The sequence below is a fragment of the Manacus candei genome, unplaced genomic scaffold (genome assembly GCF_025592945.1).
Source record: "Manacus candei isolate 608988 ecotype Guabito, Panama unplaced genomic scaffold, ASM2559294v1 h1tg000204l, whole genome shotgun sequence".
NCBI classification, from domain to species: Eukaryota; Metazoa; Chordata; class Aves; order Passeriformes; family Pipridae; genus Manacus; species Manacus candei.
The window spans coordinates 164,885-189,505 of NW_026138252.1; the positions used below are offsets into that span (position 1 = coordinate 164,885).

At 55.9% G+C, this 24,621-nt stretch overlaps 1 protein-coding gene across 2 annotated transcripts; it reads left to right on the forward strand.

Annotated features, from left to right (window-relative positions):
• Nucleotides 1-1,803: 1,803 nt before the first annotated feature.
• Nucleotides 1,804-24,061, forward strand: TFAP2E (transcription factor AP-2 epsilon). 2 transcript variants are annotated; one of them, XM_051774517.1, is made up of 8 exons: nt 1,804-1,951; nt 2,057-2,503; nt 2,798-2,849; nt 15,586-15,804; nt 18,270-18,498; nt 18,716-18,834; nt 21,772-21,913; nt 22,485-24,061. In XM_051774517.1, the coding sequence occupies exons 1-8, from the start codon at nt 1,925-1,927 to the stop codon at nt 22,768-22,770; spliced, it is 1,521 nt and encodes a 506-aa protein (XP_051630477.1). In that variant the 5' UTR covers nt 1,804-1,924; the 3' UTR covers nt 22,771-24,061. The 2 variants fall into 2 exon arrangements, with proteins under 2 accessions (XP_051630477.1, XP_051630478.1); XM_051774518.1 differs by lacking the exon at nt 15,586-15,804.
• The last annotated feature ends 560 nt before the right edge of the window (nt 24,062-24,621 follow it).

Consider the following 24,621-nt stretch of genomic DNA (forward strand, 5'->3'; position numbering starts at 1 on the left):
CTCTGTTCTGTTTCATTCTCGGGTGGAAACACGATTTCCCTCTGAGCTGCTGCCAGGGACCATCCACCTGCTCCCCCACGGTCCCACAAAGGTCGGCTCACAGCCCTTCCCGCCTGGATTTTGCACAGTTTCACCTCTTTCAGATGAATAAAGACTCAGCATTATACGGACTAGACGAGTGAGGGATGTTAAGAATGAACTGGAACATAACTGCAAAATACAGCATATCCAATCCAATTTTTCCTAGCAAATGAAACGGATCTGGTGGAAAATAAACACAGAACTTCCAGGAGCAGCGTCCTTGAAGAGCATTTGAGGGGGATGAAGAGATTTGAATGGATCAACCCTCTACACCTCTGCACATCCCTCCTCCCTCCCTTAAATGCCATCTTTAACAGAAATAAATTAGAATAAACGATCAGCTCTTGCCTCCTAAAGACAGGTGGCAGGGTAATATTAAAAGAAATGAATAAAAATTCATTTAATGAGCATTGTTAATTAAACCTGGAAATCAAAGAGGTCTGAGTTGTGGGAATTCAGAGGAAAAATGAAAATGAAGGGAGCTGTAGCTCGGGGCGGGAAGAGTGGAATTAAATTAACTGCAGTGTGGGGTTGTGTTTGTTGATGTCGATCACACGGCACAGCGTGTTACAGCTGCGGGTGACGGGTTTGTGCTCTGCTTCACCCAAAACCCGCTGCCAGTGGAACCTCCCGCCCAGCCACGGGCGCCCCGCGGGTGGCACGGTGAGACCGCGGGGACCCGCCACCCCACAGCCCGGCCACGGCGCCCGTGGGCTGCGGGGAGCTGTGACCGCGGGTGTCCGAGCGCCGCGAGTGCGTGTCGGGGTGTGAGAGTGGGCGAGTGTGCCCGTGCGGGTGGGCATCCCCGCGCAGGGCCGTGCGGGGCACCACCGTCCCGCCGTGGGTCCGTGGGGACACGCCTGCGTGGGTGTAATACGGCGGGGGGGATAGGCTGTCATTGGGGTCCCTCTGTGCCGCTGGCGGGGCCTCCTCGTCCCCCCGGCTCGCCCCGCCGGTGCTCCGTGCCCAGTGCCGCGCGCAGGGACCCGATGCTGCGGGCCCGCCTCGCCCTGCCCTGCCCGGAGGGAGGGCCCAAAAACGAAGGAGGGATGGAGAGGAGGAGGGAGGGATGGTGGAGGGCGGGGAGGCAGGAACGCTGCCCGTCGGTGCTCCCCGGTTTCCCCTGGCTCTGTCGCAGCCGGCGCCCGCCCTCGGGTAGGGAGTCAGGCCCGGAGCACTCCCAGACACTTCTCTCTCTCCCCAGTCCGGGCTGCGGCTCTCCCGCCTCGTCGGGGACAGTCTCAGCTGCCGCCGGGGCCATCGGTGCGCTCCCGGCCGGGGCCCCGCTCCCGGCTCGGGCTAATAAAGTCAAACCGTAGAGCATCGTCACCGCCCCACACCCCGCCCGCACCCCCGGACTCTCCCGACCCTGGGGGCTCGGTCCTGGGGCGGCCCGGGGCTCTCCGGGACAGGGCTCTCAGTCGGCGCGGCCCGGGGCGGGGGGTCCGGGGGTGGCACCGGGGGAAGGGTGTGCGATACCGCGCTGCGCGGGAGCGGGGCGGGGAGCGGGGCCGCCCGACGGCGCGGGGGTAGCACCGGCTGCGCTCCCAGGGGGTGGTGGGTGCCCCTCGCCCCCCGCCCCGGCCGCGTCCCGCCGCCGTCCCGCTGTCGGGAGCCGTCGGGGCCCCGCGGGAGCGGGCGGCGCGTCCCCGTCCCCGCGCTCTGACGCGCGCTCCCGGGGCGGCGGGCGCGCCCCCGCCGCTATAACTGGCGTGCATGGAGTCGGGGCCGGCGCAGAGGAGCGGGCGGGCGATGGGAGACGTCGCTTCGGCGGGATAGAGGGGCGGAGACGGGGGCACCCCCGGGGCCCGGCCCGCCCGGGGCTCGCCGCGGGCCCGCACCGATGCTTGTGCACAGCTACCCGGGCATGGTGAGTGCGGGACGGGCGCGGGCTGGGCGGGACGGGACGGGATGGGACGGGGGGTCGGGGGTCCGTGTTCACCTCTCCTCACCGCCGCTGTCTCCGCCGCCGCAGGACCGCACCGAGGGGCTGCCCGGGGCGCCGGCCGGGGCCCGCCTGCCGCAGCTGCCCTCGCTCAACCAGGCGCCCTACGGTTCGGCGCCGCCGCTCTGCCACACGCCCGCCGCCGACTTCCAGCCGCCCTACTTCCCCCCGCCGTACCCGCAGCCGCCGCTGCCCTACCCGCAGGGCCAGGAGCCCGGCTACCCGCACCTGGCGGACCCGTACGCGGCGCTCAGCCCGCTGCACCAGCACCAGCAGCCGGCCTGGCCCCCCCAGCGCGGCCGGCAGGACGAGCCGGGGCTGCTCTCGCAGACCCACCGAGCCCTGGGGCTCGACCCCCGCCGCGAGTATCCCGCCGTGCCCCGTCTGCTCCACGGGCTGCCCGACGGCAGCCACGGCCTCGCCGACGGCCCGCTGGGCCTCCACGGCCTCGGTCACCACGGCATCGAGGATATCCAGGTACGGGGGGACGGCGGGAGCGCCGGGAGGGTGCCCGGGGGCTGGGGGGGGAACGACCGATCCCGCCGCCTGTGTGCCCGGGGGCTCCCGGCCGGGACAGGTCGAGCCCCGCGGCGTCCGTACCCCCGGGCAAGCAGGGCCGCCGCGCTGGCATCCCCGTTACCGGGGCTCGTTCGTGCCACAACGATTCCTCCTGACCGGGGGCAGCGAGAGCACCGGGCCGAGGCCGCACTGTCCCGGTGCCCGCCCGCCCCGGGAGCCGCCGGCTGACGGCTCTTTCCTCGGTGCTTTCAGGCCGTGGACGACGGCGGGATGAACCTTCTCGATCAGTCCGTGATCAAGAAAGGTAAGAGCGCGGCGGCTCCGCGGGACGCGCCACCGGGTCGGGCTCCGCGCCCGTTCCTGCCCTCGGGGCTCCCCCGCGTCGGGTTCCCCCCGTGACCGCCGTCCCGCCAGGCCGCCCCCCGCCCGTCGGGAAGGACTCGCTGCCGTTCCCGGCGAGACTGAAACGAAAGCGGCGGGTCCCCGCGGGCCAGCGCGCCCACCCACCCCCGGCCCGCGGCGCCCCCCGGGGCGGTACCGCGGCCGCCACTCCTTCGCGGTACCGGGGGCAGAGGGACCCGGACGGGCGGATCCGGCTGTCGCGGAGCCCCGGGGCCCTCCCCGCCGGCAGTTTGCATGGGAAGCCCGGGGGATGCCCCGGCGGGGCTTGGAGCAGCTCCCGGTCCCGCCACCCTCGGCCGCAGCCCCCCGCCCGGCGGGGGAGGCAGCGCGGGCCGCGCAGCGCTTCCACAGCCCCGGGCCGCGGGGATCGGGCCCGTTCGGCGGGGCTTCTGCGGGGGGAAAGACGCGTTTAACGGGGGCGAGGAGGTGGCGCAGCCGTGGGGGCCGGTGCTGCCCGTCCCTGCAGACGGGAGAGTCCCGCAGCCCCCCAGGCGGTCACCCCCCGCCTCGGCAAAACCAGGCCTACGGAGACCCCCCCGTCTGCAACTCCATAAACGGGGCTTCTCTCTGGGACCAGCGGAGGGAACAGCTTCTCCCTCCGGGACCAGCGGGGCTGCGGGCAGGAGTCCCGCATGGCCTTCGGGGTCTCCCATCTACGGTTCTCCCCCGCACGCTGAGCGGCCCCTCCGCTTCCCAGCGAACCCGTGGGTAGAACAGCTCAACTCCCTAAAATATTTCTGTATTGAACCCTCCGCCGGGGTGTTGCGGGAGCGGGGTCTGGGCCGGGAGCGATCGGTGCGGTGCTCGGGGCGACCCCTCCTCTGGAATATTCCAGCGCTGCTCTCGGCTTCTCCCCGCGATTTTTTACAGAAATGTGGGGATGGGAAGGACGCGTTGAATCGCCGCCGCCGGGCCGGTCCCGGCCGCAGCCGAACCCCCGGTGACTGCCCGGCCTCGGCGATCTGGGAAAAATATCCCAATTGTGCGACTCTTCCCCCGCCGCCACCGATCGTCTCACGGGGGGAGCGGCGCTCCCGCTTCACCGCAGCCCCTTTTCCCTGGAAATGGCTGTTCCAGGAACACGCGTCTGCCAGCGGGGCATTAATGACCCGCATTAATTGAGCTTTAATCAGAACGCAGGAGAGGCGTTTCATCAAAGCCCCGGGAGAGAGGAACGCTCGCGACGAGCTGCGGGGTGCGTGGGCCGGGAGCGGCCGCTCCTCCACGGCCTGGGCCGGGCAGCAGCACCCCGGAACGCTCGGGAAACACCCCGCAGTGCCAATATTTGTCTGGAAGTTCGGTTGGAGTTACAGTGGTTTGTTGGGGTTTTCCCCTCCTTTTTCCAAACGCGCCATTAGTTAGAATTTTTCTTCTGCCGAGGGGATTTGTTGTTGTTTAGCGCCAGGTTTGTGCCTAGGGATTCTCCAGTCCTCTAGTCTTGGAAAGAAGGAAAAAAAAAAAAAAGGAAAAATAAAATTTAAATATCCCTGGATGAAGGCGGGCACGGTGGGAGCAGGTCGCCCGCATCCCCCGTGCCCACGGACAGTTGCTCTTCTCACGCCGGTTCTCGTTTGGTTTTTTTCTTTCTTCCTTTTTTTTTTTTTTTTAAATATATATATTTCCCCCTTCCTTATTTTTTCCCCTTTAAAATTATTTTTATTGTTGTCGTTTTGTTTGGCGGTTTTTAAATTATTTTTTTTCTATTACTTTTGCTGTGTTTGGAGCGCGAAGCCCCGAGTTCGCCGGAGAAATAGATAAATCCAAAGCCAGGCGGGTGTTTGCAGGGGGACGCGGGCGATTACCCCGGGAGGGGCGGGATGGAGGCACCGGGGGTTCCTTGGGGCAGCGGCAGCACCGTGGGCTCTGTCCCGGCACCGCTCCAGGGCTCCAGTGCTCGTTCGCCCGTATTTCGGTGGCCGCTCTCCTTCTTCCCAACTCCTGGAAATCCCAAAACCGGCGAGTTCGGCTCACAAGAAAGCTGAGGAATTATAGAAGCTGCAGCCGGGAATGCCCGATCAAACGCCGCTGCTCTCTGCTCAGCCTGGGGAACAAATTCCTTTATTTTCGGCTTTATTTAATTTTTTAAAATATATAGTGCGTGGTCGTTCTTACTCCTCTGGCTCTTCCAGCTTTGAGCTGTGTCCTGGAGCCCCAACGGGACCGAGCCCGGGGCCCCGTGGGTGAATGACACCCCAGGAAAAAATACAATTAAATTAAAACCATCGGAGGGTCCCGGGCGGTGCAGGAGAGGGCAGGTGGGCAGCGAGACTCGGGGACCTCCTCTCTGCAAGGAGTGAGGATAAACCCTAAAAAGCGCAGTTTTGTCCTAAATCGCGTCGAGATCTCAAATACCGATTAATCCTGGAATTCCTGACGGAACGGCCGTCGGATAGAAACCTGATAGAAATCTGTGCCTGTGAAAACAGATACATCTCTCCGTAATTAGTTGCCGAGATACTGTTGTCCTGGTTCAACAAAATATTAATCACCTTCCCCAAATCCCCAAATCCCCCTTTAACTCCCGTCCTTGGAGGCGAGTTTAGTCAGGAACAGCCCGGGACGGGAGGGAAGCGGCCGCAGCCCCGCGCTGCCCCCGCAGCCGGTCCCGTCCCGTATCCCGGGGCTCCAGGACCGTCCCCTCACGGAGGGTCCCTGCCCGTGTCCCCCCGCACCGACGGGCCCCGCCGCGGGTGGGGAAGGAGCCGCCCGGAGCCTCGGAGCGTGTTGCGGGAGCATCCCTGGCTGCGTGTCTCTTTTTCCCCCTTTTCCTTCTTAAATAAACTTCCACGGTTCCAGCCGTTAATATAATTCCAGGGATTTTGTGGGGATCTCAGAGACGCGGTGCGCTGACAGCCCCCCCCCCGAGCCCGCAGCGCTCCTGGCTGCAGGTAACCCGGACTTTAGGAAGCAGTGTGGGGAGAGGACAAGGGGTGTTCGCCCCAACACGGGCTCCGGGACTCCCCCCGGGGTCCCCGACCCGCGGTCCCGGCAGTGACTGAGCAGCGCCCAGAGCCGGGTCCCGGCGGCGGGGACAGCCCGGGGAGGCAGATCCCGGCTGGAAACAGGCGCTCGAAGCTCCATTTCCACCCTCGCCCCCGGGACCGGCTCCGTTTCGTTATCCCCGTGGACGTCCCTTGGGGTGAAGGGTGATGTGCGGTGCCCGGGTCGGTTGCCGGGTGAGGTGTGCGAGGGAGGCAGAGCCGGGAATTCGCTTGGAGCGGGGAGATGTGACAGAAAACGGAGGATGAGTTCTGCCCGTGCTGTCGCGACAAATAGGGGCTAGATCTAGCTCGAGAATTAAATGGATAAAATCTTGGATAGGGCAGCAGAGCCTTTATGAATATCTCGTACATAAGTTTGTTTGTTCTCCCTCTTTTCCAAAAGTATTTCAGAAATATTTGTGTCCTTTTGTTGTTGTTGTTGTTTTGTTTGTGTGGGTTTATTATTACTGTTAGTATTAATTTATTTTTTCCTCCCAAGAGTTTTTATAAGACCAGGGAGATATTTGACTTGAAAACATTAAAATTAACTCTGAAAAAGTTTAGTCCAGGGCTCTGGCTGCTTTAGGTTACAGCAGCTCAGGCATTTTCTGCTCCATTCACCTGCTTCCCTGGTGTTTAGTCGCCCAGATCAGCTACTGAGGTCCAGCTGTGAGACCCCCCAGACATAAAATTGGAGGCCCAACGAGCCCTGAACTCCTGGTGCGGGTCCTTCCCTCAGCTGGGTGAGGAGAGCGTGACTTTCTGGTTATGAAATCAAGCGTTAGGCCCCTGCACTCAGCAGCAAAAAATCCTGCAGCTTGGTTGTAAAATAAGGAGGGGTTTTATTGCTTTCACATCCTTTCGGGATCAGCAGAAAGCTTCTCAGAGAGCCTTTTTATTACAAAGAAAAATATAAATCTCTTTCCCTGGCACCCGGAGACACGCTGGGGTGCGGGAGCAGCCGGGGGTCCTGCCAGTGGTGGGTCAGAGAGAACCAGGGCCCTGTGGCAGCAGGAGAGGGGTGAGCCACGGGGGCCTGAGCACCCGCTCGCGGGCACGAGTTTTGGCTGTGGCATTTTACAACCTGGAGTAGAGACAGAGCAGGGTGGAACCAGCTTGGGCTCATGCTGGCACCCTGGCACGCACGGCACATGTCCCCAGGCTTCATGGTGGGGCAGCAGGACCTGGTCCTGCCCCTGTCCCCTGTGTCTGTGGGTCTGGTCCTGCCCCTGTGCCCTGTGTCTGTGGGTCTGGCCGCTGCCACTCTCCCTCATGTTTGTGGAAATCGTTCCGATTTCCACCCGAGGCTTTCGGGCTGCTCCGAGTGGCAGTGCTAGCTGTTTCTGCTCAGGAATGTGGACCTGTTTGGCTGGATGCTGGACAGACGGATGGAAAGCTGTGCCTCAGAGCCCACAGTCAAGAATATTGCAAGAAGTAGCTGTCACTACTAAGGAATGCGGCAGAGGAAGGAGATTAAGCCCGAAATCCTTAGATCCACTCGCCACCGCACGCGAGCTCCAGGTTTTGATGCAAAGTCTCCCCATGGGCTCCGTGTGCTGGTGGGACCAGGGCACTGGTGTGGAGGCAGAGGTGCCATTTCTCCTTTGTTTCGGTGCAGGGAGGAACGGAGCTGTAAGAAATGTAAGAAACCAGATGTGGCAGAGAAAAAAAAAAATCCTGAAAGAATGGTAGATTAGATAAACATCATTTCCTGTGATGAGCAAGGTAATAAATGAAGTCATCCTGTAAAACACCTGGGGCTGCAAAGTCAGGGCTTGGAAAGGACTGTCCAGGGCTGTGGGTGGAGGCACTTGGCCTCCAGTCAGCTGCAGGGTGCTGGGCTCAGCCAGGAGCTCTCCCTGCTCTCTGCAGCTTCATCTGCGGTGGAAGTTTGCCTGAGTGGGAAAAGGGGCTCACCCGGGACAAGCCGGGTCTTGACTGGTAGCTTTGCTGCCTTAGCACTGCTCACAAATGCTTTAAAGTTTTGACAAGCCCTCACACACACCGGGAGATAGAGCAGCGTTCCTCCAAACACGGTCCCACCTCCCGGTGCCGGCGCTTCCCCCTCGCGCACGCACGGCAGGAACACCTACTAATCAAACAGAGGGACTTGAAAGAAAGTTTTTTACTCTGAACTGCATCCAGATCACCATTCCTCCATTAAAATTATATTTTTAATGTCCTATAATTGCACCAGGATAAGCCCAGGTGTGTGTTCATGTGAGATAACACACGCGGGTACCGGTGAAGGCGCTGGGCTTTGTCTCAACCTCCCCAGTGCCTCCCAGGCATGTGTTATCTCCAAGTTTCATGTACCTTGTCATGACTTACTGTTTAATTAGATGTTTTTAAATGAATTTTTTTCTTTGTTAGGAATAAAGAGCAGCTCTTAAAGGGTAGGTTCAGAAAAGCCAGCTTGGGTTGCTTTTTGGCGTGTGGCATGAGTCAAAACAGCAGCACCTCTGCTCCAGGAGTTGGACTCCAGGGGAGACTTCTCCATGGACAGACATGCTGGGCTGGCTCTGGAGCATCTCTCCCTCCATTTTGAGGAGGTATTTTTTGTGTGTGAGGTATTTTTGCAGCTCAGTGGCCGCCGTCACCACCCTGACTCCCACAGGAGCTGCTTCTTTCACCTGTGGGCTGGCAATGGGGCAGCCTCAGCCAGGGAACACCCTGTGGTGTTTGTCCCTGCAAAGGAGGTGGTGCCAAGATCTTATTTTTGTAGATTGTGCCACGCCACAAGCACCTGCCTCTGTGGGGTCCCACAGGCCACCCACCCACTGCAGCACAGACACGGGCAAGACCCACAGGGATCCACCCATGTCCTTCCAGCCCAGGGCCACACCAAACCTGCAGCAGAGCAGAGGCAGACACAGACCATTGCTCTCAGCTTAGTAATATTCCAAGATATATGATCTCAGGAAAAAAAAGTTTACAATCTGTCTTAATTATTCGAAGAGCTTAAATGAGGTTCTCTGAAGTCCTAGACTAGCACCCTAACCACTAAACCATCCCACCCTTTCCTGTGTGATCCAGGGAATTACTCACCCTTACTGTCCTTCCATTTGTTTGTTTATTTTAATTCTTAATGGAGGAACTAATTAGCAGATGTGGATGCGATGCTTGGAACTGCCGTGTGCTCAGCTCTCGTCTCTGTGCCCTGTCCCAAGCCCAGCTCTGCCACATCCAGGTATCACCTTCTGGTTGGTGAGAGGTGAAGTGCTGTGGATCTGTGGGAAAGGGAAGAACGGGAGGTGAGAGGGAATTGCTGGAAATGAGCCCAAGGTACACACTGTCATTAAACATCCCTGACCACAGCGTGTCACGGCTCAGGAGCAGGATCACCACCTGTGAGCAGGTTCACCACCACCACAGCCCCAAAATCCATCACAGTGTCTGCTGTGCGTGCCTGGGATTCCAGCCAGGCTGAGTCTCCCCACCCTCTATCTCAGGCATTTATCTGGCATCAGTCACCCCAGTGCTGAGGCGCCAGGGAACGAGGGATGGGGTCAGGCCCTGCTCCCTGCAGACTGGTCAGGCAGGTCCCAGGGAGCAAGTGGTGTCCCCAGTGAGGTGCCTGTGTGGGGATGGCGTGTCCCCAGGGCTCCCTGGGAGCCCAAAGGTGGCCACATGCATGGGAGAAAGCAGGGCCACCAGCCCAGGGCTGGAGAGGTGTGGGCAGGGGATCTGACTGAGGGTGTTCAGGGTGACTCCAAGTACAAGTTCCCAGCTAGTAAGAGATGGGGCAGCTGCTGAAAAACCATCATCAGAGGGTTTGTCCCACCAACACACTGGTTTTAGAAACGCAAGGCATCTGAGCAAGGAAAAGTAAAAGCATTTTCTCTGTGAAGATGGGTGAGCAGTGCTGTCCCCAGAGGGATTCCTGGTCAGGCCGGTGGCTCCGGAGCAGCCGCTGATTCACGTTGCTGTGGTCAGACCCTGACCGAAATCCTGCCAGCTCTGCAGCCTGGCACTGAGCTCTACATGAAGAGAAGAATTTTTAATTATTATTCATGTCTAATCTTTGCTGAAGGGTCTTTTGCCCTTCAATAATCTAAATACATTTAAAAAATCGACAGGAACATCACCGTGGCTTCCACGGGATCCGCCGCCACTCACCGAGACACCACAGCTTTGCTCTCCCCTTTTAGCTTATGTAGATCCCAGCCACACATTCAGGTGCATCTATAGGGAATACAGGGGAAAATCTCTCAAGCATGATACTATAAAGTGGATTAAACTGTTTAAACACATAAAGATCCCATAGACCAGGTGCCAAAATGTTTTTTTGCTGCTGAAGGAATAAAGCCGGGGTGGTTGATGCTACAGGCATCACTGCTGCACAGCCAGGGAAACTTCCCTTGGTGTCACAACGGAGCTGTGTGGGTTTCCAGTTCCTCTGGCTTAAATCCTCGGGCTCTCCAGCCTCCTGTTTCTGTTTCTTGCCTTCCTGAGACCCGCGTGGTTTGTGCCATGAAACGCGAATTCTACACAAGCAGAATTTGAACTGAAATTTAAGTGGTTGTTAAGTAATTGAACTGAAATTTAAATAGTTGTTTTTCTGGTGTAGATACGAGAGGGTGTAGCTGCAGGTCCAGGAAAAAAAAATTTAGAGTCAGGAGGAGGGAAATAATGTGAAATACCAGACTGACTTCTCCAGTGAAGTCGCTGTGTCAGGGCAGTTTCTAACCAACAGCATAGAAAACAGGTGCCAACACACTCTGACATTCAAAAGCAGAATCCAAATCCTTTTCATTCATTCCCTTCGAAGGTTCAGACACTTGGGTTTCACTGTTTAAGGGCACATTTTAATCACTGATATTTTGTGCTTTCCAGTGGGGTGTTACTGCTCAAGCTGCAACATCAGGGGCTCCCCAGACTGCAGAACCCACTCCACAAAGTGAAGTAAGGAAGGGAAATGTGTGGGAACCCACCACGAATTAATTGTGAGCAGCTTCCAAAAAACTGACCAACTCTTCTGAACAGCAGCACATTTGAGGCCGAGTCATTCCTAAATGATAGAGCAGGGAAATGCATTAGCTGAAGTTATTAATTGCAAAGCTCTTACTAATCCTTTTCCCAGCCCTGCAGAAGCACAGGGGCCTGAGTAAATTTTAATATTGTATCAGGTGGCCATTGCTATCAAGACACAATGCACTGTGCAGGGACCATCCTTAACCAAGACATGGTACCCAGTGATTCAGGGGAGGCTGAACCTTCCCAAAAGCTCCCAGAGCTCCCCAGGAGACACCTGCAGTGACACACGGCCAGGGCTGGGTCAAACAGAGGCACAGAAAGAAAAATGCAATTCATGTCACATGGCACCTTCACATTTCTCTCCCAACCTGATGAATTGATTTGCATGGGAAACAAAATGTTAAATATGGGAGCTTTGCATAGGCATGGGACCTCTCCTGATCAGCTTTCTCATGGGAATACTTTGAGGCTGTATCCCTGTTCTCCTGAGAGGGTCCCAGATCCATTTCCCTATCAGGACTCAGCAATTTGGAAAGCACAGAGATAAACCCAAGATTCTTTCCATCCTTCCATTTGAAAAGGCCGATGAAGGTGGTTCCTAGAGAGGCTCTTTGACACAGGGACTTGGTTCAGGTTGTGCATTCAAGATAAAGAAAATACCTGTATAATCCCCTCTGGGAAGAGAGGATAATTACAGAGTGTGCGTTTGAAATACAGCTGATGGCTCTGACCTCCTTCCCTGGACCATCAATAAATACCTCTCTGCTGAAACACCAGGAAATTGGAGCAGCTGAACTCTGCAGCACCTCCTCCTCGAAAAAGGGCTTTCAGAGGGCTGGCGGGAGCAGCTGCCCCTGGCTCACACCCACATCCCGATATTCTTTATGTATGTACCTCCATCTTATCATTTACATCAGAGACGTTCAAAAGAAGGGTAGGTGAGCTCACTGACAGCTCTTCCTGGAAGACAACAGCCATCCCTCCCCTCTGCAGCACTTCCATCGGGGGCTGCACACAAACATCCACCAGCCCGAGCTTCCCCCGCTGCCCGCCCAGCGCGGGCAGAGCGGCGGGACCCCCGCGCAGGGGACAAACAGCTTGGGGCTGTTCTCACCGCAGCTGCAGAGTCGTGGAAGCAAAACCTCGGCACCTGCAGCAGGTTTGGAGGGTGCCGGTGTCCCCTGGCAGCGCGGAGCGGCTCCGGTGTCTGTCCCGCAGCGATGCCCGAGGCGGCCGGGCTGACCGGGGCACGGCCCCGGAGAGGGGCGGGCGGGCTGAGAGGCTTTGGGGGGCCTGGAGACAGCGCTGCGGTGCCTGAAGATGAGCGATTGCTTTATCCCAGGTTGTCTCCTGGGGCTATTCACTGATACCTCTTTAAAATGCAATCTCAGCTGTAGCACACCCTAATTTTTAAAGGGATGTCTCAACAAAAGCTCCAATATTCCAGGGATTCCGCCTTCCTGAGGAGGAGAATTTACCTGTAATGCATCTGAGGAGAGAAGAAAACTGACTTGTAAGACGGGCAGCGATTTGCATGTTCCCTCTGGACTTGTTTTTCCCCTCGCAGCACCCCGAGCTCCAGCTGGAAATGGAACAGAACAAATAACACCACGATGAGCAGCTCAATTCCCAAGTACCACAGATTTTCCTGCTTACGAATCATTTTGCAAGCAGGCAGCACATTTCTGCTGTGGAAATGAGTCAGTACTTTTTTTTTTTTTTTTTTTTTTTTTTTTTTTTTTTTTTTTTGTAGGCAAAGTTTCTTTTCCCTTAAACCCAGAGGTCGGTGTTGTGCTGCCAAACCCCGAGCACTGGCACCGGCAGCTCCCGGCAGCACCTGCACGCAGAGCCCGAGCTGCAAATGCACCTTTTTCACTGAATATTTACATATCAAAGTGGCCATTTCCAGGAATCACAGGGGTAATTTCAGCCACAAACTTTTGTGAACACAGATGAGGAAGTGGCGGGAGAGCAGGAGCTTGGGCATGGAGCATCCTCAACCCAGAGCCTGCGAAGAAGGAGGCACAGGGATGTGGATTGGTCTGCGCTGGAACTCCTCAGGGAAAAGCACGAAGTTCTCCAAGCCTTTCTAGGTAAAAGCCTTTGAAGAATGGGTTTGTTTTGCTCCTTCTGCGTGACCTGGAACTTAAAAGCCAAGGGACCCACCTCTGCAAGCCAGAACAGAAGTGGCAGAAACTTTGTGGTTTCTTTTGGAACACTTTGAAGGCACAAGGCTCCTCGCTCCATCCACAGGATTCACAGCCGAGGGATCCATTCAGAAGTGGTTTTAATCTTTCTCCTGGCTGTCTCCTGGAAAACCCTCACAGAGACACGGTGACATTCCATCCCACCCACAGCATCGCCAGAGGTGCCAGGACCTCGTGTTGCTCATGGGAATTGCCTTTCCACGCTTGTCTGCTGCTCCAAGGAGCACATCACATCCTGTGCTCAGGCCATGGACCAGCTCCTCCTGGCTACATTTGCCACCCAGGGAATTCTCACCTGAAGAAAGCTCTCACCAGAGATCACTTGGCAAGTTTTAATTGGGTATCACAGCATCCCTCCCAGGTAGACATTATTATATTATATTATATTATTATCTCCAATTTGTTGCTGGAGACAGTCAAGCCCAAATTGGGGTGGTGACCTGCCCTGTGTTGTAACACAATTCCATGCTGGCTGTGCCAGACACAGGGAGACAATCCCAGGCAAGCAGTGTCCTCCAGCTCAGGGAAGTCAAGGGATGAAGCTTTCGGCGTTCTTGGGCACCAAGAACTGTTTGGAATCACCCTCTCTCTCTGTATCAGGGGCTTTTGTGCCACAGCAGATGGAGTTGTATGAGCTTCATCATCTGCCAGTTACACCCAGGGTACGTTTAAAAGACAAACCAGAGCTGACTCAGCACAAAAAAGGCACCTCTGGTGGGAGATCACAAGTCCTGTGGTTCACAGGGAAGACGAAGCCACGTGTACCTGCTGTGAGCACTGAGGCAGGTGGTTGGTGTGGGAGTTCGTGTCTCTCTCCACTGCTGCTCAACACACACCTGAAACAGGGTGCATTGCAAGGGGCACCTGCCTTGAGGTGTTAAAGGCAGCAGAGAGATGCTGAGCCTGATGGACACGATTCCTGGGACCTTGTACAGAAGAAGTGAGAATTGTTTCCCTTCCCACACTCAGCAAGGGGTTGTACACCTGCTATTGCCACACTGCCCTTCCCAGCAGCCAACTCCAAAACCCCAGAGCACCACGGGCCAGGACAATGTGGTGACAAACAGCTCTACCCCACAGCACCAACAGAAAACCCAGAGCCATAAAAACAGAGGCTGTGCTTGATCAGTCTGCAGCACAGACCCTCCCAGCACTTGGGCAGTAGCTGAAGCCTGGATTGCTTAGAGAGGCATCCCCACAGGCTGGAATTGCACATGCCCATGTACCTGATCTTTGGTAAATCATTTAACTTGCTCTGTGCCTCAGCTTTCCCCAGCTGCACTAAGGAGCCGGCTCAAGCCAGGAGTGATTTTATGGCTTTGGTGGCTGGTGCTGTACCAGCACCAGGCTGAGGATTAGTAATGCATGAAGCTCTTTGAGGTCTGCCAGCATAACCTTTTTCCAAAATCAGTTTTCCGTTTCCAATCCACCCCCCCTGAGCTGTGGCTGCCTCACAGTGCTCACCTGCATCCAGGAGCCTGGCAGGTCAAAGTGCTTCGCAGGGGCTTTAGTTGGTGAAATCTGCAGCCAAGCTCACCTGGATTTGCTGAATTAGAAGTAGCAGGATTAATCTGAATAAACAACCATCCCAAGGGAAAAAAACACTTGGCAGCTAAAGAAGAGAGCAAAAAAATTTAGGGGGACAGAGCGAAGCAACCAAGCCTCAATAAATAATAAGTGCAGATGGCAAAGATGGCTGTGAGAGAGAAAGACCTTCCACTTCCCAGAGGCTTTCTGAGCAGTTGCTGGTGGGCTGATATCTCCTTCCCCTTTCTTTGGCTGAATCAGCCCAAACCCACTTTTTACCCTGCCCTTTATACCTTCCTGGGGTGTGGTGGGGTGACCCAGGTGTGCCCCATCCCTCTCATCAGGCAGGGCTGGAGGGGTACTGGTTTGGGCACCAGGATCCCACCCTTCCCTTGTCAACCTGTGTAAAGTGTGAACGAGCATCTCTGGGATGTGTTTCTGCTGAAAACCCATGGGCAGGAGTGGGAGCTATGCCCACCCAAACCCCTTCCAGGGGGATGAGCAGGGTGAGAGCCGGTGGGAAAGGTCCTCACCCACGCCAGAAATGGGTGTCTCTTACGGCTGATCACAGAGAACCTCAGAGGGGGTGCCCAGCGCAGTGACACGATGTGACATTTCTATTCCCAGCTGCAAAGCACCCCGTGGGGTTTGGGTCCGTGCCGTGCCCAGCTGCCCCCCTGCCCCGCGGGGCCCCCACTCGTGCTTGGGGCCGTTCAGTGCCTCAGACCCCGTCACCAAAGCCCCGTCTGGCTCCCGTGGGTCGTTTCTCTGCGCCGTGGCCGGGGTGACCCCTTGGCAGGAGGCTGTGGGAGCAGCACTGGCGGGGTCAGGAGCCTGCAGCCCCCCGGCCCGGCTGGGAAGGGCGCAGGGGGTCGGCGCCGGGGGCGTGGGGCTGTCGGCCGCGCTGAGCCCCCCACCCGCTCTCATGCTTCCTTCTTGTCTGCAGGCTGGCTCAGGTGCTCCGATCACCTGCTGCTTGCGGGAACGGGAAAGCAGCAACTGAAGATCGAGGGGGACTTTTGGTTTACTCAGATGACAAGAGACAATTTTGGTTCCCCAAAAGCCAAGGAAACAAAGCTGTCAGGCTTTAATGGTAGCTTGTCTCCCTCCTGCAGCATGTTTATGGGCAAACAAGCTGCAGATCAGACCAGGCAAACAGCAGCAGGTGAGGCCAAATAACAATAATTCATAATTAATGGCGAATGTGGCTTTGTTTATTCTTGTTGTGTTGAGGCAATGCTAATGGATGAAGCTGTTACAGGACCGGCTCAGTTCCCAGCGCTGCCGCCTGCTCTGCCCCTCTCTCACCCCTCGTGTGCCCCGTGAGGGTACGAGCTCCCTGTGACACGGGTGCCCTGTCCCACTCTGCACAAGCCCAGAGTGACGGGGCTGTGGCCTCGGCTGGGGCCTGGAGGCAGAAGAGCAGTGCCAATATCCCTGCTCACTGCCAGTGCCTGGCCCCGTTTGCTCGTGGCCTGGAGCGGGGCCGACCCCACTGCGCTGGGTCCGGGGCACAGCTTTCCAGGGGATTTGTTTCTCACAGTAGCACCACCCCTAAAAGCTCCAGTCCATGTTTGCCAAGTCTCCATGCTGCACATCAGCATCACCCGTGCCTCCCCACCGCCTGCTGCTGCACGTGGGGCGACCAGCAAATGCACCAGAGATGCACCCAACCCCTCCCCAGCCCTGTTTTCTGTGGGCTCCAGTGTTAACTCTCACTGGTGCCGGGTGGGTTTGCCCCCTCCCCAGACGCCGTGTCCCTCGGGTGTGTGGTGAGGCACAATCCCTCTCCCTGCATGGCTCTGCCATCCCTCTCTGTGTGCAGGTCCCTGGCCACGCATGCGGCTCGAACGCGGCCCCCGCATGATCGTGGGCATGCACAGAGACACCCGTACAACACGCCTGGCAGAGGGGTCACTTATGCACAGCCCTTCATACGACACTACAGGCAACACCTTCCCCCCTAGGGGGGCTGGCCTGCGGGGTGGCCCTTCCTGCAGCAGAACCCCCACGCCAGGACTGGGACCTGCAGGGCCTTGGGTATTTGCAAACCACGCTGTGACTTTTGATTCTAAAGGATCCCCTGGAGACTGACCTAACCTGTTCCGGGACTGTGGAAGAAAGCTTTGAAGTCACTGCTTCCTGGAAATAGTTTTGGTTTCCTATGTCTCATGGGGATGTTCCTGTACTTGTTCTTCCCTGAACATCCCTGAACCAGCCTCAGTCATGGCAAACACCCACTGCAGCTGCTGGTTCCAGCAGGGCACTGGTGCATCCCACCCTTCACTCCCTGACTTTGTCTAAGTTTCATGTTGGGAGGAAACTCCACGTTCATTTCCATTCATCCTTTAGTCTTAAAACATGAGCCATTTTTATGTAAAGTGCTGATTTTTGTTGCCACGCTAAAAGTCACTGAGCTGGATTTACAATGTGCTGATTGTAAGCACCCCCTCATAGGTCTAGTCCCTGTACCCTCCCCTGTTAATTCTGGGGTTTCTGTTTCGTTTTGGCCATGTGTGTTTCCTCTATAAACCCTGCACCTCACCCTGGCATTTGCTGCTGTGTTACTTGCAGGAACCATCTGACTGTGGAACAGTCATTCCCGAGGAACCACAAAGAATGCCAGGGACAAAATGATCTTTGGATTCCTTCAAAACCTGTATTGTTCCCCAAGTTAAATTGGTTATTAGTTTCAGAACATAAAAGCCAAAGAGATTTGGCACAAGTCTCAGCCACAGTTTTAACCTGTAAAGGTTTATTGCGTCTAAGAACGTTTCTCATGGAATGACAAATGGGAAAACTGAGCCCCTTCATCCCTGTGCGACGCCACGGGCCTGATGCAACGCTGCAGTCACCAGTGCCTAACCTTGTGTTAATTGACTTTTGCCCATTAAGTAAAGGGAAGTCTGTGCTGGATAAATTTGGTTTGATCTTCTCAAGCTTCCGGAGGGATGATGAAAGTTCAGGGCTGTGGCTGGTTGTGGGGCTAATCCCAAAGCTGAAGGCAAAGAGACTCTCTCCCCTGGTTCCCATGGGTGCACGCTGGAAGCACAGCTCTCAGCCAGCCCAGCAGCTCCCGGGTTTGGGGCAGGGAGTGCAGGTGGTGGCTCAGGGGGTTGATCCTGCCTGGTGGGACGCAGCGTGTGCCGGGCAGAGCTGGGATGCTGCTGAGATACTGGGAGGGGATTGGTGCCCCAGACAGGGGGACCAGCCACACTTCTGGCCCTGCCAGCCACCTCCACGGAGCACCCAGAGGGGGCAGGGAGGGGAGTTGCTCAAAGGTCCAGCCAGTGACACTGTGGACAGTCCTGAGCCTTCCAGGAGACCAGCCCAAAACCTCGGCTTTAATTGCAGCCGAGCTGGGAGGTGTGGGAACGCAGGCAAGAGCAGCATCCAGGCTTCTTCCTTTCTGTGACCTTTACTTAGTTTGGTTTCATCACCCCACATCTCTTCTTTCATTGAGGAAAACAGGGAACTAACTGAGACATCCCAGCAGCTGTTCTGCTGTTTGTGGATGGCAGGACGTGGTGTGGGAGGCTGCAGAGCTGCCCAGAGTCACCGCTCAGCGTCCCTGGCTCCGGGCTCTCTCAGCCACAGTCTCCTCTTCTCTCTCCCTTCCTTGTCTCCCAGTGCCCATCCCCTCGAAGGCCAACGGCACCACCATCTCCAGCCTGTCAATGAACAAGGATGGCCTGGTTGGAGGGGTGACGAATCCCAACGAGGTGTTCTGCTCCGTGCCCGGCCGCCTGTCCCTCCTCAGCTCCACCTCCAAGTACAAGGTGACGGTCGGGGAGGTGCAGAGGAGGCTCTCGCCCCCCGAGTGTCTCAACGCCTCTCTCCTCGGCGGGGTCCTCCGCAGGTGAGCTGCTCCAAGAGCCCTGGGATCTGTGTTCAGCACCAGCTCTTACCTCTCAGACAAACAGAGAGGAGAAATTCTGGTGTGCGGTACGTTGGGGAATAGGATTTCTGCTTCTTCTTCTTCTTTCTTTTCCAACCTCAAAGCTTAAACTGGGAGCATGGTTATTTTAACATGAATTACATTGAATTTCCTCCCTCCCTTTGTTTTCTCTTTTCAGAGCCAAATCAAAAAATGGGGGTCGGTGTTTAAGGGAAAGGTTAGAGAAAATTGGATTAAATCTACCTGCAGGAAGGCGCAAAGCTGCCAACGTCACCCTGCTGACATCCCTCGTGGAAGGTAAGAGCTGCTCCCACAGAGGGTGGGAGTGCCAAAACTTCCACTCCCTTCATTTCCAGCTTTCCACAGACCAGAACACCTAAAGTATGGGGCAGTCACCACCAGCTGAGCCTGGGAATGTGCCCTGTGTAAGCCTCTGATCCAAGCACAAGTCCTTTAAAATGAACAGACCCTTGGGAAGGCAGAGGGCTGAACACAAATTAAACCAGGACAGCAAATGTCCAAGACAATGTCCAAGCACGGTGGCCCTGCCCATGGCAGGGGGTTGGAACTGGATGGTGTTTAAGGTCTATTCCAACCCAAACCATTCTATGGTTCTGTGTCTGTTTTCCAAAACTCAGTCATTTCTGTCAGACCAGCCACAGCCCGTGGGAAAGGCACCCCCATGGATGCTGAGTGGGTCTGGCTGGAGCTCAGGGTACCCCTCTTTTCTGTGAGCTGGTGCTAAAAGCTGGGTCACAGAGACCAAACACAAAAAAAGCTTGAGCAAAGCTGCCAAGATTCCACAGCTGCTCTGCAGCCCCGTGCCCCCACTCCGGACACAGCGCTGACCCCTCCGTCAGGGCTCCATCCCCACCCCGGCTCTGTGCCCTTCTCCTCGTCTCCTGTAAGGAGGAAATGCCCCTCATCCAAGTGCTTCCCTCCTCCCTGGCAGAGCAGGGGGGGAGTGAGACATCCAGGAGATGCCGAACAGCTCCGAGGTCTCCCGGGTGGAGCTCAGGTGTGCAGCACCTGCCCTCGGAGCGCGGCGTTAAGGGCCGAGCCACGGAAAATGTGGATATCCCCGCCTGGATGAGTGAGGTGCCCCTGCCCAAAGCCACTCGGTTGTTTCCTCCCTCCTACTTCTTTGCGCGGTGGAAATGATGATGTCTCCGCTGCGCCCTGGGAGGAGAGGACACGGGACACAAACAAATGGAATGACGGCTCCGCCTCCCTCCGAGCTCCGGAATCCATTGTGGCCGTGCCCGGCGCGGGGCAGGCAGCTGCCTGCGGATCCTGAATAGAAAATCATCCCCATTGTCGCCGGCAAATTTAATGACCCGCTTCATTAGGCCGAGGTTGTTACCGAGGGCAGTTGGTTTGTGCTGAATGAAAGGCTGATTTCCATGAAAAGAAAAGAAAGAAGGAAAGAAAGGAGGGAAGGAAAAATGTACAGTTTGAGTTCAGGAGGCTGCTGATGTTTTGGTTCCTGCTTGCCAGCTCATGGTAGATAGGAGTGGTGCCATGTGTGCTTGGTGGATGTAATTTCCTCCTGAACATGTGATGGTGCCAGGGATGTTCCACGCAGAGGAAGGTGCTGCTGCTTTCCCTGACCCCTCACACAGAACTGCCTTGTGCCCCTCTGTCCCAGGCACCCTCTTTCCTGGACATTTGCTGTCTTGGCTTAATTTGTTTTCTCCCCTCTGCCTTCCCAATGTCTGACCATTTAAAAGAGCCCCCAGGTTTCTCTTTGAACGCTGATGATATATTTTTTCTTACACTGACCCACTCACACAGATGGGGAGGATGTTCCTGGGGAACCCAGGAAGCACCAGGCAGAAACAGCTCCCTTTGGAGTCCTCACCAAGTACACAGAGCACTCACCTTCTCTTGAGCAACTCCTCCGTGAGAGCAGCTCCAGCCTGGACCCAGGGGAGCAGCAGGGCTGTATTTCCACTCCAGAAACACCCCTAAGTTCTCAAAAGAGCCTCAGGCAGGCTCCTGTGGCTGCTCTGCCCACCATGGCCCCCCAAGTGTTCTCCTGCAGCCTCTCCTCCCCAGGCTCTGACTCAGGGTGGCTTTAACATCTCTTCCCAAAGCCAGGTTGCCCTGTTCCCCCTGATACCTCCCTAATCCAGACTCCAAATTGCCTTTAAGACATTCAGATATGCAGCCACTCACACTCATGGAGGAAATAAATCCTGGCTCCAGCCTTGTCTCTGACCACGGGCTCACTCAGCTGTCTTTTATCATCCCAGTAACAGTTTTCCAGCAGTTGTTCCTTTCTGACTGCCTTTTAACACACAAACAACTGCAGTTCTGATTCTGTAGGTTTACCTTATTTGCTCCTTCTTTGGAGGAGGAGCTGAAGTGGAAAGTGCTGTCCTTATGTGGGAAGCACGGGCAGTTCCCCCTACCCGAGCTCCAGGATCCAGGCAGGCCAGGCTGGGATCTGGGTTAATGCTGCTAGGATGGATGGCCTAATACGTGTGAGCAGCAGGGGGGCAAGTCAAATTAGCTCTGCCTGCCTGACCTGGATTTTGGGTGTTGGGCATGATCAATGGCCATCAGCTCTGATTATTTCCACGGGGACGACTGGAGATGGATCAATCCCATCAATGGGTGGGCATTTCCACGGGGTGATGGATACGCTGCCTGCACGTCCAGCCCGAGGGCCCCGGCTCACTGTGGGAGGATGTAACCCCCTTCCTCCTGCCCCTTCCTCACAGCCCTGCTTTGTCCTGTGGTCACAGGGCTGAGGTCGCTCTTTCACCCTCCAGCCCCCATTTCTGCTCGGTTTGGAACAGCCAAGCAGGAAATCTGGGAAGAAGAAGGGAGAGAAAGATGCAGCAGGGGATGGCCCCAAGTGAGAAACGCCTCTGCTGCTCTTCCTTTCGGAGCAGGTGCCCAGAGTCACATCTCACTCTGCTCCAAAGCCAGCACCTTCCTGATGCTCTTTTAAAAGGCAGTAAAGGAAGGATCCAGCTGCTGTTTAGAGCAGGCAATGGCTCATTTGGCCCACATGGACTAATTGCCTCACAGAGGAGAATGAGAAACACAGTGGTTTCTACACCAAGAGCTAAAGGTGGGGAGAGCTCTTGGGTGGTCACTGCGAAGGGAAGCACCCCAGTCCCACCAGAAATGAGCCCCCCCAGTGAAAAGGCTGAAGCTGCTGCAGAAGTTCTCCCCTCACCCAGGGCGTGGGCTCAGTGCTGATGTCCCTCTGTCCTCCCACAGGTGAGGCCATTCACCTGGCTCGGGACTTCGGGTACGTCTGCGAGACCGAGTTCCCGGCCAAGGCGGCGGCAGAGTACCTGTGCCGGCAGCACTCCGACCCCGCCGAGCTGCACACCAGGAAAAACATGCTGCTGGCCACCAAGTGAGTGCAGCTGGCAGCGAGCCACCCGCGTGTTCGGTGCCCACAGCCCAGGAGGGCAGCGTTGGCCCCCAGAGCTTCCTCTTCCATGGGGAAGAGAGGGGCTCACACGCTGCAGGAGGATGAGCAGCCAGGTGAAGGGCCTGCAGGGACTGAAGGGCTTGTTCCTCCATGGGAGAGGGTAGCACAACCACAGGGGAGCATTTTGGCACTGCCTCATGTGCCCCTTCAGAGCAGGAGCAGTGGCAATGGCTCCAACTCTGCACCCAGGAGCTTTCCACAGGCTGGAGCTGAAAAATCCTGGTGGGGAGGAGGTGGCTGTTGGTGCAGGGAGGATGAAAAGAACCCCCAGACACACCCAGAGAAGTTGTGGCTGCTCCATCCCTGGAAATGTTTAATGCTAGGTTTTATGGAGCTCTGAGCAACCTGGTCTAGTGGAAGGTGTCCACGTCAGAGGGGTTAGAACTGGATGATCTTCAAGGTCCCTTCCAACCCAGACTATCCCGGGATTCTATGATTCTGTGTCCTGCAGCTCTCCATGAGCCATCTAATGACCAAACCCTCTCTCTTTCAGACAAATTTGCAAGGAGTTTGCAGACCTGATAGCCCAGGACCGGTCTCCGCTGGGGAACAGCCGCCCCTCGCTGATCCTGGAGCCGGGTGTGCAGAGCTGTTTGACTCACTTCAGCCTCATAACCCACGGCTTTGGGGGCCCGGCCATCTGCGCCGCCCTCACCGCCTTCCAGAACTACCTGGTGGAGTCCCTCAAGGGGCTGGATAAAATATTCCTGAACAGCACGGGGAACGGGCACAGCGGGGACTCCAAAGCGTCAGACAAGGAGGTGAAGCATCGGAAATAACGCGCTGCCTCCCCCCTCCCCGGGAGCTCCCCCGGCACCGGCGGCGGCACCGGGATGGGCGGGCAGGGACGAGACCCCAGTGCACTGTTTTCTGAACTGCTGCGTCGGAACGGGGGAGGAAACTCGAGAGGCAAAGAGAGAAAAGACAAAAAAAAAAAAAAAAAAAAAAAAAAAGAAGAGGATTTAAAGAATTTAAGAAGAAAACAGCTCTAATGGACGTAGTGAGATTGAGGGAAGGCAGGCTGATGGCTTTGGGGTTTTGCCTTTTTTTTTTTTTTTTTTAAATCGTGGATGCAGGAAGACAAGTCATGTGCAATTTGAGTTTGTTTTGTTCTTTTTTTAAAAATACCCGTAGTGAAATCCTGAAGTGCTCCGGGAATTTGCTTCAGCTGAAAAACTGAGAGGAAAGAGGAGAAGCCTCGTCAGTGCAAGACCCAGAGCAGGAGCAGCCAAGGGCAGGGGGATGGAGCGCTGGCTGCACCCGGATTTATCCACTGGTTTTGAGGCAAACACACAGGAAACCTTCCCCCTTCCCCACCTACAGCCCATCCCTAACGCCAGGCCAAGGAAAATTGCCAGAAGAACTGCTTTGGATTTAAAGCGGGTTCAGACTCCGTTTACAGCTTCAAACTGAGACCCACTGTGGATTTTCCCATGGGCTGAGGAGCCCCAAGCCTTGGCACGAGGGAGGAACAACCCCCCAGCCACCAGGTCCCAAGGAGAGCCCTCCCGACCGCTGCCCTCGTGGCTGGGGACAGGGCAGGTGAAGTTAAACCCAGGACTAATTAAACCTCCACAACCTGCAGATAGCAGCACACAAGTTTCTAAAACAAACAATAATAGTTAATAAAGCACAAGGAGCAGAACTTGAACCAGGCCAAACTGAACTGTTCTAAATCTGTATATATTTATTTATGTGTAATTAAAATCTGAAAGTTTTAAAATGTCCAGTGCAAGTTATTTATATCAAACTGAGTTGGGTTTTTTTTTGTTTTGCCTTTTTTGTTTGTTTGCTTGTTTTGGGTTGCTTCTTTTGTTTTGTTTTGGTTTTGTTTTTGTTTTTTTTTTGAAAGATGAAAATCTTTGGATTTTCTGCCATTAGAAATGGGAATGAAGTTTTGGATCCACCAAACTGTAGCATGGACAGGCTAGGCTGTGATGATGATAACTCTAGAAGTTCTGCAGGATTTTGTACTTGCTGTTGTTTCTCTTAATGCTGCAATAGATGTACGACACCCACACCACAATGTCATTCTCATTCTCTTAATAAACCTCTTTTTATTTGAAGAAAGCACCTCCATCGTCTTTGTGAGAAGGATCCTCGGCCTCTGTGGTTGCACCTTGAAACAGATTATGTGGATTAATTATATAGGAATCATATAGATTTAAGAAAGAATCCTCCAGTTTCATGGCTGGGGTTTGCCTGACACCCCAAAGGGAGCTCAGGGAGTGACAGGAGCTGGAGTTCATGTCCCAGAGTCCCCAGCCCTGGTGCTGAGCCAGCCGGCGCCGCTGGAGATGAGCAGTGAGATGATGTGTCTGCTGATGTTTCAGAACTACTCAGGGTAGTCAAATCTAAACCTGTCTGTGAAGACCTGCAGAAGGACCTCACGGTATCAGTGATAAATTAGAAGATAAAGGAACCCCACTAATCTGCAGGCAATGAAGCTCCAGGTCAGCTGCTGTTCCAGCCACCTCGTGCTCTCAGAGCTCGGAAACAATCCCGATGGGAATGGTTGGAAAAGGATTGACAGAGCAGAGAACAGACCCTGCTGCAGGACATCTGTGTGTGCCCAGGGCCGCTCTGTCCTGAGTCCAGCTGGTAAATCCAGGGGGATCTCAGGTGGGAAC